Genomic DNA, 17,037 nt, shown 5'->3' with positions numbered 1-17,037 from the left:
CAGCAACATGTCTCTAGTGTGGCAGGCTGCTGGAACTAGTCAGCCTACACAGACAGTCGGTTAAGTTTCAGGGGGCACCTCTAAGGTGCCCTCTGGGGTGTATTTTGCAATAAAATGCACACTGGCATCAGTGTGCATTTATTGTGCTGAGAAGTTTGATACCAAACTTCCCAGTTTTCAGTGTAGCCATTATGGTGCTGTGGAGTTCGTGTTTGACAAATTCCCAGACCATATACTCTTATGGCTACCCTGCACTTACAATGTCTAAGGTTTTGTTTAGACACTGTAGGGGTACCATGCTCCTGCACTTGTACCCTCACCTATGGTATAGTGCACCCTGCCTTAGGGCTGTGAGGCCTGCTAGAGGGGTGTCTTACCTATACTGCATAGGCAGTGAGAGGCTGGCATGGCACCCTGAGGGGAGTGCCATGTCGACTTACTCGTTTTGTCCTCACTAGCACACACAAGCTGGCAAGCAGGGTGTCTGTGCTGAGTGAGAGGTCTCCAGGGTGGCATAAGACATGCTGCAGCCCTTAGAGACCTTCCTTGGCATCAGGGCCCTTGGTACTAGAAGTACCAGTTACAAGGGACTTATCTGGATGCCAGGGTCTGCCAATTGTGGATACAAAAGTAAAGGTTAGGGAAAGAACACTGGTGCTGGGGCCTGGTTAGCAGGCCTCAGCACACTTTCAATTGTAAACATAGCATCAGCAAAGGCAAAAAGTCAGGGGGCAACCATGCCAAGGAGGCATTTCCTTACAGCCTTCTTTCCCAATTCTTGGGGAGAAATTGGTCCTAGGTCTACCAGATGCTGATGCAGTTTATCATTGAAACAATTACTTAACAGGTGTTCTTTCACAAATAAATTGTACAGCCCATCATAATTACTTACACCACTGCCTTGAATCCAACCATCTAGTGTTTTTACTGAGTAGTCTACAAAGTCAACCCAGGTCTGGCTCGAGGATTTTTGAGCCCCCCTGAATCTAATCCTATACTCCTCAGTGGAGAATCCAAAGCCCTCAATCAGGGTACCCTTCATGAGGTCATAAGATTCTGCATCTTTTCCAGAGAGTGTGAGGAGTCTATCCCTACACTTTCCTGTGAACATTTCCCAAAGGAGAGCACCCCAGTGAGATCTGTTCACTTTTCTGGTTACACAAGCCCTCTCAAAAGCTGTGAACCATTTGGTGATGTCATCACCATCTTCATATTTAGTTACAATCCCTTTAGGGATTTTCAACATGTCAGGAGACTCTCTGACCCTATTTATGTTGCTGCCACCATTGATGGGTCCTAGGCCCATCTCTTGTCTTTCCCTTTCTATGGCTAGGATCTGTCTTTCCAAAGCCAATCTTTTGGCCATCCTGGCTAACTGGATGTCCTCTTCACTGGAGTTATCCTCAGTGATTTCAGAGTTGTTGGTCCCTCCTGTGAGGGAACCTGCATCTCTGACTATTATTTGTGGAGTCAGGGCTTGAGAAGCCCTGTTCTCCCTAAGTAGGACTGGTAGGGGGGAATTTTCCTCCAAGTCACTATCTTCATCCTTTGTGTTGCCATCCTCAGAGGGGTTGGCTTTTTCAAACTCTGCCAAAAGCTCCTGGAGCTGTACTTTGGTAGGTTTGGAGCCCATTGCTATTTTCTTTAGTTTACAGAGTGACCTTAGCTCTCTCATCTGTAGATGGAGGTAAGGTGTGGTGTCGAGTTCCACCACATTCACATCTGTGCTAGACATTATGCTTCTAAAAGTTGGAATACTTTTTAAGAAACTAAAACTGGTTCTAGAATCTAATTCAAACTTTTACCAAACTTTTAAACTCTAAAAGAAATGCTAAACATGATCTAACACAAGGCCCTAGCAGGACTTTTAAGAATTTAGAAAACTTTTCAAATTGCAAAAATCAATTTCTAATGACAATTTTGGAATTTGTCGTGTGATCAGGTATTGGCTGAGTAGTCCAGCAAATGCAAAGTCTTGTACCCCACCGCTGATCCACCAATGTAGGAAGTTGGCCCTGTATGTGCTATTTCAAAGTAAGGAATAGCATGCACAGAGTCCAAGGGTTCCCCTTAGAGGTAAAATAGTGGTAAAAAGAGATAATACTAATGCTCTATTTTGTGGTAGTGTGGTCGAGCAGTAGGCTTATCCAAGGAGTAGTGTTAAGCATTTGTTGTACATACACATAGACAATAAATGAGGTACACACACTCAGAGACAAATCCAGCCAATAGGTTTTGTATAGAAAAATATCTTTTCTTAGTTTATTTTAAGAACCACAGGTTCAAATTTAACATGTAATATCTTGTTTGAAAGGTATTGCAGGTAAGTACATTAGGAACTTTGAATCATTTCAATTGCATGTATACTTTTCAAGTTATTCACAAATAGCTACTTTAAAAGTGGACACTTAGTGCAATTTTCACAGTTCCTGGGGGAGGTAAGTTTTTGTTAGTTTTACCAGGTAAGTAAGACACTTACAGGGTTCAGTTCTTGGTCCAAGGTAGCCCACCGTTGGGGGTTCAGAGCAACCCCAAAGTTACCACACCAGCAGCTCAGGGCCGGTCAGGTGCAGGGTTCAAAGTGGTGCCCAAAACGCATAGGCTTCAATGGAGAGAGGGGGGTGCCCCGGTTCCGGTCTGCTTGCAGGTAAGTACCCGCGTCTTCGGAGGGCAGACCAGGGGGGTTTTGTAGGGCACCGGGGGGGACACAAGCCCACACAGAAATTTCACCCTGAGCGGCGCGGGGGCGGCCGGGTGCAGTGTTAGAACAAGCGTCGGGTTCGCAATGGAAGTCAATGAGAGATCAAGGGATCTCTTCAGCGCTGCAGGCAGGCAAGGGGGGGGCTTCCTCGGGGAAACCTCCACTTGGGAAAGGGAGAGGGACTCCTGGGGTCACTTCTGCAGTGAAAGTCCGGTCCTTCAGGTCCTGGGGGCTGCGGGTGCAGGGTCTTTTCCAGGCGTCGGGACTTAGGTTTCAGAGAGTCGCGGTCAGGGGAAGCCTCGGGATTCCCTCTGCAGGCGGCGCTGTGGGGGATCAGGGGGGACAGGTTTTGGTACTCACAGTCATAGAGTAGTCCGGGGGTCCTCTCTGAGGTGTTGGTTCTCCACCAGCCGAGTCGGGGTCGCCGGGTGCAGTGTTGCAAGTCTCACGCTTCTTGCGGGGAGATTGCAGGGTTCTTTAAAGCTGCTCCTTTGGATAAAGTTGCAGTCTTTTTGGAGCAGGTCCGCTGTCCTCTGGAGTTTCTTGTCGTCGTCGAAGCAGGGCAGTCCTCAGAGGATTCAGAAGTCGCTGGTCCCTTTGGAAGGCGTCGCTGGAGCAGAGTTCTTTGGAAGGCAGGAGACAGGCCGGTGAGTTTCTGGAGCCAAGGCAGTTGTTGTCTTCTGGTCTTCCTCTGCAGGGGTTTTCAGCTAGGCAGTCCTTCTTGTTGTTGCAGGAATCTAATTTTCTAGGGTTCAGGGTAGCCCTTAAATACTAAATTTAAGGGCGTGTTTAGGTCTGGGGGGTTAGTAGCCAATGGCTACTAGCCCTGAGGGTGGGTACACCCTCTTTGTGCCTCCTCCCAAGGGGAGGGGGTCACAATCCTAACCCTATTGGGGGAATCCTCCATCTGCAAGATGGAGGATTTCTAAAAGTTAGAGTCACCTCAGCTCAGGACACCTTAGGGGCTGTCCTGACTGGCCAGTGACTCCTCCTTGTTATTCTCATTATTTTCTCCGGCCTTGCCGCCAAAAGTGGGGGCCGGGGCCGGAGGGGGCGGGCAACTCCACTAGCTGGAGTGTCCTGCGGTGCTGTGACAAAGGGGTGAGCCTTTGAGGCTCACCGCCAGGTGTTACAGCTCCTGCCTGGGGGAGGTGTTAGCATCTCCACCCAGTGCAGGCTTTGTTACTGGCCTCAGAGTGACAAAAGGCACTCTCCCCATGGGGCCAGCAACATGTCTCTAGTGTGGCAGGCTGCTGGAACTAGTCAGCCTACACAGACAGTCGGTTAAGTTTCAGGGGGCACCTCTAAGGTGCCCTCTGGGGTGTATTTTGCAATAAAATGTACACTGGCATCAGTGTGCATTTATTGTGCTGAGAAGTTTGATACCAAACTTCCCAGTTTTCAGTGTAGCCATTATGGTGCTGTGGAGTTCGTGTTTGACAAACTCCCAGACCATATACTCTTATGGCTACCCTGCACTTACAATGTCTAAGGTTTTGTTTAGACACTGTAGGGGTACCATGCTCATGCACTGGTACCCTCACCTATGGTATAGTGCACCCTGCCTTAGGGCTGTAAGGCCTGCTAGAGGGGTGACTGACCTATACTTGCATAGGCAGTGAGAGGCTGGCATGGCACCCTGAGGGGAGTGCCATGTCGACTTACTCGTTTTGTTCTCACTAGCACACACAAGCTGGTAAGCAGTGTGTCTGTGCTGAGTGAGAGGTCTCCAGGGTGGCATAAGACATGCTGCAGCCCTTAGAGACCTTCCTTGGCATCAGGGCCCTTGGTACTAGAAGTACCAGTTACAAGGGACTTATCTGGATGCCAGGGTCTGCCAATTGTGGATACAAAAGTACAGGTTAGGGAAAGAACACTGGTGCTGGGGCCTGGTTACCAGGCCTCAGCACACTTTCAATTGTAAACATAGCATCAGCAAAGGCACAAAGTCAGGGGGTAACCATGCCAAGGAGGCATTTCCTTACAGTGATACTGTGCACTGTTGCACCTGTTGAAAGGTGCACTGTGATGCAAACAGGAACAATGTACCCGTTGCAGGATGGAAGCCATTAGGCTTAAAGATTCCCACTTTTCAGCATGAAACCCCTTACCTCACTACTATGCCATTGTTTTTTCTCCTTGTCTCAAAATTGCTGTATCCCCGGAGTGACATTTAAACGATTTCTTCAGACCGCCCTACCTACTCCCATGCATATGTGCCTTCTCTGTGTATTGTATTGTAATGGTATTTATATGTTAATTACCCCTGGAAAGGCACTAAAGTGCTTGTGTCTTGTCTGATTGTGTGGTTTCACATGTGCATTGCTGCTCACATGCGCATATGCAAGATTAGCTTAGTAAAGAAGAGAACTAAAAGCACAGGAACACAATTAAACATTTGGAAACCTTGTGGAATTGGAAGTTTGTTTTATAACAACCTTTTGCTTTTTTCTCCCTAGTGCTGAAGGATAAGGGCTATACTACTCTTCAAGATGAAGCCATCAAGATCTTCAATTCTCTGCAGCAGCTAGAGTCTTTGTCTGATCCCGTTCCAATAATCCAGGGCATTTTACAGACTGGACATGACCTTAAACCTCTACGAGATGAGCTGTATTGTCAGCTCATCAAGCAGACTAACAAAGCTCCCAGCCCTGGCAGTGCTGGGAATCTCTATCACTGGCAGATACTGACATGCCTGAGCTGCACCTTCCTGCCGAGCCGGAGCATCCTCAAGTACCTGAAGTTCCATCTGAAAAGGTGAGTCGAGGAAGAGGTAGGACTGTAAAAAAACACGTTTTTACCCAGGTCCGCAGCCAGGCACAGATGTAGAAGCTTATTGTCTTAAATGATCTTGTCATGTGGCACATACATTGTCAGTCAGGCCACACCTTGTGTCGCTGTTGCAAGTTGTGTTGCAACTACAAGTTTACATGTCACTGAAAATTAATAATGAGCAGCATACACAATAGCAAACATTTATACGATATGACAGTAATTTTAAAAGTGTTAATTCACATTAGTCCAGAAAAATAATTAGAAATTGTGTTTCTGCCGTGGAGTAAAGCAGAATCCATAGGATTAATGTAGGTAAATGCTCAGCTTTGTTTTCCACTATGAGATGATTCTCCGCTTCCCTACAAGCAACTTCTGGAAACTTGCGCTGAGGCTTATTACATAAAACAGATTAGGCTTTTCTGCTCTTCTCTAGAATGCACGGGAGGTTCTGCACAGCGATGGTAGAAGTTGGTGCATTTCATGTGAAGTCTACTCTAGAGGCATGTCCACCCTTTACTAATAAATTATTTGTTTCATTGCACTGATATGGCCAGGAAGACGTGGCATGGTGCCAGCACTTCCTGGACTTATTGGGAGAGAAGGGGAAAGGAAAAGAAAAAAGAGACAGCAAAATTATAATAACGCTTTTATTGTAAAACAGTTCAAATTGTACTTTTTCGAATAGCATTTGGGTGATTGTTCTAAAGGTGAAATTTCTATGGTAAATGCACGCCCTAATAAAGTAAACAGATGGCGAGTACCATGGGTATTTTGTAATCCTTCCCTAACCAGTTTGAACCTGGAGCCTTGTCTAAAAAGAATACCTTTGAGAGAAATTATTCATTAAGTTTAAGAGTTCACCATCGATAATGTTTTGTAACTAAGGAACAGATGGGAATGTTCTGAAGCACTTTCATTTCCAGTGATTGGCAAGTTCTGTTTTAAGTTTATAGACCATTGTTAAGGTGGTATATTAAGTATGCCTCAAGAAAGGCATGTAAGAAAGAATAATAAATCTATCTTTAAATATGTCCAAATTCGTTACTTTTTTGACGTATTTGCTAACAGAAGTTTGGAGCCCTCATTTTGAGAAAATATAAGAAAACAATAATGTCGTATGTGAATAGCTCTAATTAGTTATTGCCCTATTTCCTAAAGCAGTGCAACGTTTCTTTTGTATGTAAATCCCTCCTAGATTTGATTTTCTTTGCAGAAATGTCAAGCAATTGTGTACATCCTAGACTGCTTTAAGGTAATTAATTGGTGAGGAAATGGACAACATCTTATCAAGATGATCATCCTCTTAAAATATTTAATTTTTATGTTTCTAAAATCCTCTCGAAGTTACAAAAAGTCAAGCCACAGCCCAACCAAAATGTTTAATTTTTGGTCTGGCATGACTTTGTTTAGCAGTATTTTACGGATGCCTCTGTCTCTAATCCACAATTTTAAAACCTGAATTAATTTATTACCTAGAGGCTTGTTTTCGTTTTTGGCACTATGCTTAGTCCTAGATTACAGCATCCACATTTATCACTTACTGCTCGCATTTGAGCTATGCAGTGTTAAACGCTTTCATAAACTAATAACTTAAAAAATGTCTTTGAAATGTAGGATCCGAGAGAATTTCCCAGGAACGGAAATGGAAAAGTATGCCCTCTTCACATATGAATCACTGAAGAAAACCAAATGTAGAGAGTTTGTACCATCCCGGGGTGAGATAGAAGCACTCATCAAAAGGCAGGAAATGACATCGACTGTTTACTGCCATGGTGGCGGCTCTTGCAAGATCACCATCAACTCTCACACCTCAGCTGGAGAAGTAAGTACACAAACGCTACTTAGCAGCGCTGATTATAAAAAACAGAGCTGAACTGATGAATTTGAACACTGTCCTTTATTTTAAGCAAAGTTTTAGATACCTTTGTGGTCAAATTACCTGTTTAAGTCCGATGTTACAGTCCAAAACTGTTTTTATTGCGTGTGTTTATGGACCCAGTGTCAGCCATCAGTCCCACAGCACTTCAAGTACTCTCCTACAGACTTTACGACTTGAAAACACCACTTACAGTACCCCAACATTATAATTGCTACACAGCGATAAAACCCACTACAAACACTTTAAGTGCAACAGTGTAATACTACAAAATGCAACAATACACCTACAACACGACCTTCCTGGACCAAGGCTGCAATATGCAATCTACAACTACAGCATTAGAGCGATACCTGCACGATTGCCACAACAGACAAATTCCTAGGGTTCACATAATTTCCCTAACAAAGCACAAACAAACCACTCTAAAGCATGGAACAATAAAAATAACAAAGACTAACCTAAATCACTTTTCAGGGTTTGTTAAAATTGGTGTTGAGTTTGCTAGAATTCCCTTCAGGGCTCGTTGTGCAGTGTTCACAGATACCATATTTTCAGCGTTTTTACTTAGATTTCTAGATTTAAACATCTGTGTTGCCATTTGTCCTAGCTGAATAGCTTTGGGTTTCACATTTACCCATAGTGACTGTCAGGGCCTGCTTTTGGGTGGTGCGAGCGGTGCGGCCACACCCGGCATTGACCTCAGGGTGGCGCTGCGTTTAGCAGTAACTTCTGAAACATGCAATTTAAAAGCACCTGCTGAAAAGTTCCTTGTGCTTCCAGCCTTCAGGAAGCAATTAAAATGTCAAGAAACCTCTTCTGATTAATGTTCCTGCTACGGAGCAAGATGGGAGTTTTGCCTAGCGGCAGCTTTGACTCACCATAAAGTAGCATAGAGGGTTAATATGCCTGCTGCAAAAAATAACTATGGGGCATATTTAAGAAAAGTGGTGCTGCGCATTGTGCAGTGCCAATTTTCTTGCACCCCATAGCGTCCCCCTAATGCCACCATGTGTGCATCATATTTCAGATAAGGCGGACCATGGCAGTAGTTAGGGGACTAGTGTCATAATTTTTTATGCTAGTTTGGCGCTTCAGGATTAGCGTAAAAAATGTTGATGCTAATCCTCCAAAGCACCCAGAGGCCCATTGTAACCAACGGAAGCCTCCTTTTAACACCTGCTCTGAGCAGGCGTTTAAAGTGCCTGAAAAAAATGACGTAAAGAAATGTGTTACATTTCTTTGTGCCATTTTTTTGGCCCCCTTAACGAGGGGAATGACACCTTTGCATTCATAAAGCCTGACGCAGGCATAATATAGCGCAAAGGGTAACAAAGTGGCACAATGCATGCATTGGGCCACTTTGTAAATATGGCACAGTGTTTTTAGCCTTCTAACGCTACACTAGCATAAACAAATTACACTAATGTGGCGTTAGAATGGCAATAGGGGCTCTTAAATATACCCCTATATTTTATGTGGATAGCTGAGTGGATTAGTAAAGCCATGCTTTACAAGTGCTTTAAAACACATGAATGTATTTGAAAGTGGAGCGATGGAGAGATGAGGGGCACATTTGCCTGGTGGTAGTGAGTGAAACCGAGGAGGAGGTCATGGGGCGGAGGGGCGCCAAAATCAACTGTCGCACAGGGTGCCACCACTCCTAAAGATGGCCCTGTTGACTGTCCAAAATTGTGTATTCATGTTGAATATTAATTTTGCTACTTTAATTGTAACAACAAATACATCTGATTAGTATGGGTGAAACCAACGTCTCTTCTATTCCTTATCCTGAAGGTTCTGGAACCCCTTTAATCTTTAGAAACGTTAGATCAAATGGAAGGTTATAAGAAAGACTTTTAATGAATTGCACTCAGGGAATAATAACTGGTCAGCCCATTGCCCTATGCTAAAGTATCAACAGTGGTTGCGATACCCAATGTAGCATCTACGTATTGTCTTTCAATTTCTTTTTACTATTTTCACAATTTCCATAGGTTGTTGAAAAGCTGATTCGTGGCCTGGCCATGGAAGATAGCAGAAATATGTTTGCTCTGTTTGAACACAATGGAACCACTGATAAGGCGATTGAAAGTCGAGCCATTGTGGCTGATGTCTTGGCGAAGTTTGAAAAGTAGGTCCCATCTCATATACGATGAAAGGGTTTTCTTGCAGAATATGTTTTCTAAAAGAAGTTATCGTATACGAGGCTTTAGAATGTTTGTTTTGTTGTTACATGTTAAAACCAGGTAAATCAAGTGTCAGCTAATGTCACTTAGCGCAACAATACAGTTTTAAATATGTCAGACTTACTGACATGTTTTACAAACAGGGGTACGAATGACTTTCTGAAAAGATATAGTGGCTGCCAGCGAGTGGGCTAATTTACTCACTGGGGCAATTAAATACGCCCCGTCCATAGCACTAGCCTTGATATAAATGTGCATTTATAGAACACAGTCAGTCATTTACTGGAAACATTTTGTCACTGGAAACTGTTTGAATTTTTTCCCTTACATCAATAGCTCTAGGACACAGTTTTCAGAGTAGCACCAACAGAACATATATTTTGAGGGCGGCTACTTCACCTGCCACAAGAGCATCTTCATCTCCTTTAACTGCAAAGTAGGAAATTATCTGCTTTTCGCTGTGGTTCAGTGATGTGGTGTTGCCGCATCACTCAGTGTGATTTTACCACAAAACCTAAAATGTGCACAAACCAGAACATGAGCCGTAACAAAGTTGCAAAACATTTTTACTGTTACTGCGGATTTGTTAGTGACTGTTAATATCCTCATTGGGTTTGTAACGTCTGTCTGCACAGGCAGCTTTATCTGTCTGTTGCCAAGCACTAATTTCATCCATCACCATACAAGGCGCTGGAATATTGCAGATATTTACTGAGGCTTTCTCGCGTCATATAGCAGTGTTTGCGATTTAATATGTAATTCAATATAATGGGGGCATCATGTGGCGTGCTGTATTAAGTACAGCCATACATTTAGAGTGCAAGCAAGATGCGTTGCAATTGCTAATGTTTGTTATGCACCCTGAATTCTAGATTCACATGCTGTGCGTTATTACACCATCGAGTGGTTTCGTCCGGAAGTGTTTAGAAAGAAGCAACGCTTTTGGAGTAGGCATCAATGAAGGAAAAGCCACATTTTACTTTCTCTTTCGTCCATCAGAGAAAACACAGTGGAATGATCCATCCTTTTGGAGATGCCACAAAAAAAACATGCTTCAGTTTTAAGCTAAATAAGTATTCCGCATGCAGATTCTAATGATGGAACATATAATATAGAGGAGTATGGTGGTTCTGCCACAAGGTGTTTTTCAGAATATTAATGCAAAGTAGTGCAGTGTAAAGCACAGCAAGCCAGTAACATTGGTAAACCCTCAACAAATCTAAATACAACTTCAGATGTGGTCTTGGTTTTTTTCCAATAGTATTTTTTGACTCGCATAATACTGACGGTGTTTTGAAAGCACAGTGGGCTAATGAAAATGGTAAAGAAGAGAGGATATCAAGCACCACACGTTTTGGAGAAAATATCATGGAAAATTGTGTACTAAACTTAGCACATCTGGCTGATAAACCTTACCATAACTTGATAAGGTAGTTTAGGCTTTTCCCTGGAAGGAACTTTTTTTACTGTAATTGTACAGAAGAAGTACATTTATGGAAAGCATGATATGAACGACTCAAGACCTAATAGGTGTATTTCTCCACTAGTTATGCATTCTTTGGGGCCCTAATTGACACCCAGGGCTCAAACATAGGCATATTCCAAAAAGTACAATGAAGCTAAACGCCTTTTCTGTCATTGATTGCACAACTAACATTTCACCAGACTCCTCTGACTTCGATGGTTGTGGTTAAAGATTCCAAGTTCATTGTTGAAGTGCAGCAGAATATGCTCCCCTTGCTCTGTGATTGGATGGCAACACTGTTTTCTAGTTGTACTTCGGTGTTAGTTGCTTTGTTTACTGTCTACATTCTGCATGTCCGTTCATCTCTTACTTTTTACCAAAACACGAGGAGCAAATGATACCGTATACTCCTCACTTGCTAGAGGACATGCTCTTTTAATTACACTAAAACACTAGTACTGCTACCCAACGACAATAATATATTTGTAATATAAAGAAAATATTTGAGTTATAGTTGCAGTCGAATGTAGAAAGCATATTTGGAGGTCAGCATTTCTTTGATTTATAAGCATAGCGAGCAGAAGCAACAAAAGCCAAGGTATTTAAATGTCTGTTCTACTTAAGTCAATTCATCATTCACTCCAGATAGACAGTGTGGATGCTTCAACGAGTACCAGTCCTGATGTGAAGCACCAGGATGGGCTGCTGCAGCAGGCCCCTTACAGCCGTCTATTGGGCTACGAGTAACCCATAGGCTGTATATTTAGTGTCCCCTAAAGTATTCCTGCTCTTCACCGAACAACTTGAAACCATATTACTCCCTTTGCTGGAACAGTGTTATCATGGACATGTACATTTCTGTTTCCTTCTTTGTGATTGATGCAGAGCTATAATCCCATCTGGCAGTTTCTCACTATGTACTTGGTCTTACTATTTTTGTAGGCTGGCTGTCAATGCAGAAGCTGGTGCCATGCCGTGGAAGTTTTATTTTAAACTCTACTGCTTCCTTGACACCGAAAACGTGCCAAAAGACAGTGTGGAGTTTGCATTCATGTTTGAGCAGGTAAGTGGAATTCTTTTTTTGGCGGACTTTCTCAACTCTTGGAGAGAACTCGAGGCAGCAGAAATTGTCTGATCCTCTCTGTCAAAGCTACATGATCTAGTAGTAGGCAAAAAGGGGTTATTTAGGTTCTCAAAATCAAGGAGGCCACGTTTTTTTCACTGCACCACCCATTTTAGAAACCTTTTCTAAACCACTTGGTTTTCTGATCTCCTTGGTACACAGTATAAAGTATGATAGTGCCACAAATTGCCACCACGAGTTCGATCGTTAGACCTTTCCACTTGTGTAAGCCTGAAGCCATGACTTGCTGGGATTCCTGAATTTTATCTACTTAACTAACCATTCTGGGTATACTACAGGGAAGGCTTTAATTTTTCCGTTACAGTCCTGTTCGCCTTAATGCTTAACTTATAGATGCTTCTCATTGTGAAAATGTACATGGATAAGGGTTAAGGTTGCTATAAAACTTCAAGGGTAATTTCGGTCCTTTTTTCCTTCATGTAAATAATTTTCGGTGTGGTGACTTTCCATCCTCAGTGCGTCTCTCAACCATGGTTGTATTATGTGAACATTCACACGCATAACGCACAAATTAAGCCTGGTCCATATAAGTATGAGTTTGGAAGTGCGGTTTTGTGGTAATCAGTTACACCCCAGGAAAACTTCTCTAGGTACAACTTGGAGGATTTTCTCTTGATCCTTCTTCCACATTATGACTTTTTTATGTGATCCACGAGGTTACCATGTGGATTTCACCTACAGTGAAAGTGCATCTGCATGTTCCCATCCCGACATTTAAAATTCAGAATGTGCAGGTACAATCATTGTGAGGAGACCTTTGATTGTGGTAATGTTTTTTTCCCAGGGCTGTTGAATGCCATGGTATTTCCAAATTGGCCATAACTGAGTGCTCATATATCACTTATTATTGCAGAAAAATCTTAATGACTGATAGAAGTCTAGAAGTTGTAAGTGACCTTCCTTCACAGAATGTTCCTTTGATCCTGACTGGGGGAAATTGGATCTGGTGTTTACATGCTAAGATGCATTTTTATCCAATTTTGTCCATGTCTAGATTACACTTAGGCATTGAAAACAGTGTCCTACCAAAATATTGCATTCTAAAATCGACCACTACTTACATCCTCTCCAACATATCGACTGCCAAAAAAGGTTGCTAATATGAACCATGGCATTTTGACATACAGCACTAAAAATGTTTTGCAGATTCAGGCCCGAGTCTCGAAACATAGTTTTGTGAATTGGGCCATGTGAGTTGGGGAAATGTTAATATTTTATTACCTACCACCATGCCAGTGATTGGGGATATGTGGCAATAGGCCAGATGTACTAAGGCATGTGTGGTTGTAAAGGGTCCGATTTGCAAAATCGGACCATTAGTGACTGCAAAATAGCCTTTTAGTGTGCACCAAACCCAAATTGTGATTCATTAACAAGTTACTGAATCACAATTTGGGTTTCGACTACATACAAATCACTGATGAGAAGGGGCATGCTTAGGGTGCCCCTTCCAAATAAGGATTAGCAATAGAATGTATTAATGTTTTGCAACCAAAATTTTGTCACATAACATTAATACTTTACTGTCCACTGAAAGGTAGTAACCTCTTTGAAAGTGAGAAGGGATCCCAGAGAGACCCCCTTTCACCCCAAGAATGTTAAAAAAAAAACATTCTTTAGGACCAGGCAGTGTCCATAGAATCACTGCATATTCATAAAACGTGTCTGTAAAAGATGTAATTTTTTTAACGTATCCCTTTTTCCTATTAGGAAAATAGGTTGCATTAAAAAAAGAGATTGCTTTACTGAAACGAAATCACATACAGAAATCATAGATTACTTTACTGAAAAGAAATCAAGGACCTCACTCATATGATTGTAGCTTGTCAAGGCGGGTTGTAATTTGCGACCTATCTCTTGCATATTAATGACATAGGTTGGACTGAGACCCACTAAGAATGGTGATTTTGCTAATTGACCTATCAGTACTTAGGTCAATTCGCAAATTCAGAATCAATTTGGTTAAAGTCAGTGCGCACTTTGCGTCCACTATTACTGAATTGATTCTTGGTACATCTGGCCCATTGTTTCTTGCATATGCTCAAAAGATGAGAGTTTCTTTGTGATTTAATTATTTAGCTCCCAACAGTAAGATGTAGAATCATTAAATAGATAATATGCTACAAGACATACTTATAATGAAGTTAGCACACATAATGATCTGGTGCAGTACCCCTGCTGAAGAAAAATCAATATTCTTTTTTAACACCAGTGGGACAAAGAAAATAAACAAACTCGTCTCTCAGATCATTTAGATTCGATAGTCCTTACTTTGTTTTAGTTCAAATCGCCTATGGGTTATGTGCCTAATATATTTAGGAATAAAAATGACCTTCACTTCAGATGTTTGTAAGTGCTGGAAAGGTGTTACTATTAAACATTTCAATAGTACTTAATTTACCAACCTCAAAAGAATGAAGACTGACTTTGCCTAGCTTGCATTCAAACTTTTAATTGACAGATCACTACGATATTTTTTGGTGAGAGTTCAAATTACTGAGCTACCCTGGTGACAGTAGTCTAATGAAGAGTTTGTACATTTCTATTAAACATGCCCTGTCTGTTGTTAGGCTCATGAAGCAGTTATCCGAGGTCACTACCCTGCGCCAGAAGAGAACCTCCAAGTCCTTGCTGCTTTGCGTCTCCAGTATCTTCAGGGCGACCACTCTCTGCACTCCACCATTCCAGGAACAGAAGAAGTGTACCCACTGCATCGACTAACATCTCGTATCACGCAGTCCGCCAAAGTCTTTACCCCTGTTGAGAGATCCGAGAGAAAGCGGTCAAGTTTTTTGGAAGGCACTCTGAGGAGGAGTTTTCGAAGCAGTTCTGTGAGCAAGCAGAAGGTGGAGGAGGAAGAGCAGGTGATGGACATGTTTCTCAAAGAGGAAGTTACATCTACTCGTATGAGTATTATGGACAAGTGGAAGAAACTGCAGGGCATGACGCAAGAGCAGGCCATGACGAAGTACATGACTGTGATACGGGAATGGCTGGGCTATGGATCAACACTCTTTGATGTGGAGGTAAGCAAGCCTTGTGCCATAAAGTGTCAAAAATAGGAATGTTTCCTTGTGTGGTCTGAAATGTAAAGCTTTTGTCCGAGGTAATTGATCCAGTTGCTGTTCTCTATATTTAGTTCAAAAGTGGAAGTTGCCTAGATCCTATGGTTAAAAAACACATCATGTGTTTTCTTTTAAAAAGCGGTGCTGGCAAAATTTGTTAACAGTAGATTTACATTCTTCGAATGAACACTTAAAGTACAGTCACTTATGTCATGAACGAAGGCATATAATAGAAGCAAATGGTGCAATGCAGAAATTATTGTTGAAAATCTAATAATAATTATCGAACAAAAGCTTTGGTGAAAAAGTTTAATATAATAATCCTGTTAGACTCATTACATTTGTGGATTTTGTGCCTCATCTATATATTTTTACCATGAAACCAAAAGAAGTCATGACCCGCACATGGTTTGGATTCTGACTTCACTTTTAGTTTTCTTTGCAACAACGTGGGTTTTACTTAGTGCCAGCCTGAAACATGGTCATGTATGTATATTGTTGAAGGGTAGCAGTTCATTGGAACAAGCATTGTCAAAGCTAATATGTCTGGCATTGGCACACAGGTGCGGTGTATTATGTTCTAATGTGTTTAACTGCAAGCATTTAGCACGAAAAGAAGAAAATTCCTACTGTTTAAATGTGCAACCACGCCTGCAATAAACATTATAAAAGTTAAAAAAAATAGTTATTACATGAAAATTTAATAGAACAGTGTGGGTGCTTCTTAACGGTCAAGTGTGATTAAAACATGCATAGAACACATTCAGAAATATTATTCTAATTGGTGCAAATAAAAGGAATCCTGCACATAGGATGACTAAACAAATGAAAATGAATAAAGGATGGTTAAAAAGCATTTGCAAAGTAGAATTTAGGCCCATGAGTCCTGGCACTGTAGTGTAACTCTAGGTGAATGTGCACATTCGATTAGGCAAAATGCTGTCAGTTAATGAATATGTAGCCAATGGCTGAACTAGACAGCCCCATTGCCCCATGGTGTATTCTGTGGTGAGTGAAAGCAAAGTGTGAATGACAGTTGAACAGACCACTGGATTAAGAGGGCTGACACAAAGCCCCTTTGTTTATTTATAAATGAGTGGACTTTTATTCTTGGGCTTTTTCTGTTTGGTTACATGAGGCTTACAAGATATCGTAAGTTGTTTATTGTCCAGACATAAAAAGTAACATGTTGCTTATATCATTTTGTCATTTGAGATTCTCATTGACTTCCTCGGGTACGATGTAAAAGCCTGCTCATCCTCACTTATAGTTCTAAAGTACCTCTATCTGCTTCGTTCAGTAATATCTGCCTCTGTTTAAAATAATATGCATATGAGGTTGCAGCGTTAGATGCTTATGTTGTATCCTGATGCAATCCAGCCTTATCAAAGTTGCTGCATCTCACAATGAGGTAGGTTTTGCGTGTAGAAGGGCATCTGAGAAGCCTAGTGTTTCATGGCTTTGCTTTACCACCTGCCCATCTACATGCTGAGAGGAAAACGTTCATTACAAAAACTATGCTTTAATACTTTATAATTTTTTCATGTGTATTGTACAGTGCATCACACATGCAGAGCTGGAAAACTGCACAGCACCTTGCACTGTTTTTGCATTACAAAAGTAACTCAAATCTGACAAAATGTTAGTAAGCTTAGATCGAAGAATACAACAATCATGAAACACCTTTTTCCCAGAAAAGATTATAGTTTAAGTACAAAGATAGGAAATCCTTAAAAATGCTGAAAAACAGCATATTTTTTCGAAATAGTATAACATTCTTTGCTTTTTTTGCAAAGACATTGTCAAATCTGATAAAAAGTGA

General features: G+C 41.8%; 1 protein-coding gene across 1 annotated transcript in view; it reads left to right on the top strand.

Annotated features, from left to right (window-relative positions):
• Nucleotides 1-17,037, top strand: part of MYO10 (myosin X) — a 754,439-nt gene that overhangs the window by 713,488 nt on the left and 23,914 nt on the right. Inside the window, exons 35-39 of the mRNA XM_069219725.1 lie at nt 5,161-5,458; nt 7,091-7,298; nt 9,350-9,486; nt 11,949-12,069; nt 14,721-15,176. Of these exons, the coding sequence (XP_069075826.1) occupies nt 5,161-5,458; nt 7,091-7,298; nt 9,350-9,486; nt 11,949-12,069; nt 14,721-15,176 (1,220 nt within the window). The remainder of the gene's footprint in view (nt 1-5,160; nt 5,459-7,090; nt 7,299-9,349; nt 9,487-11,948; nt 12,070-14,720; nt 15,177-17,037) is intronic.

Source organism: Pleurodeles waltl, chromosome 2_2 (assembly GCF_031143425.1).
Source record: "Pleurodeles waltl isolate 20211129_DDA chromosome 2_2, aPleWal1.hap1.20221129, whole genome shotgun sequence".
NCBI classification, from domain to species: domain Eukaryota; kingdom Metazoa; phylum Chordata; class Amphibia; order Caudata; family Salamandridae; genus Pleurodeles; species Pleurodeles waltl.
The sequence above is the reverse complement of the archived record's forward strand: the minus strand, read 5'-3'. Positions and strand labels throughout refer to the sequence as shown.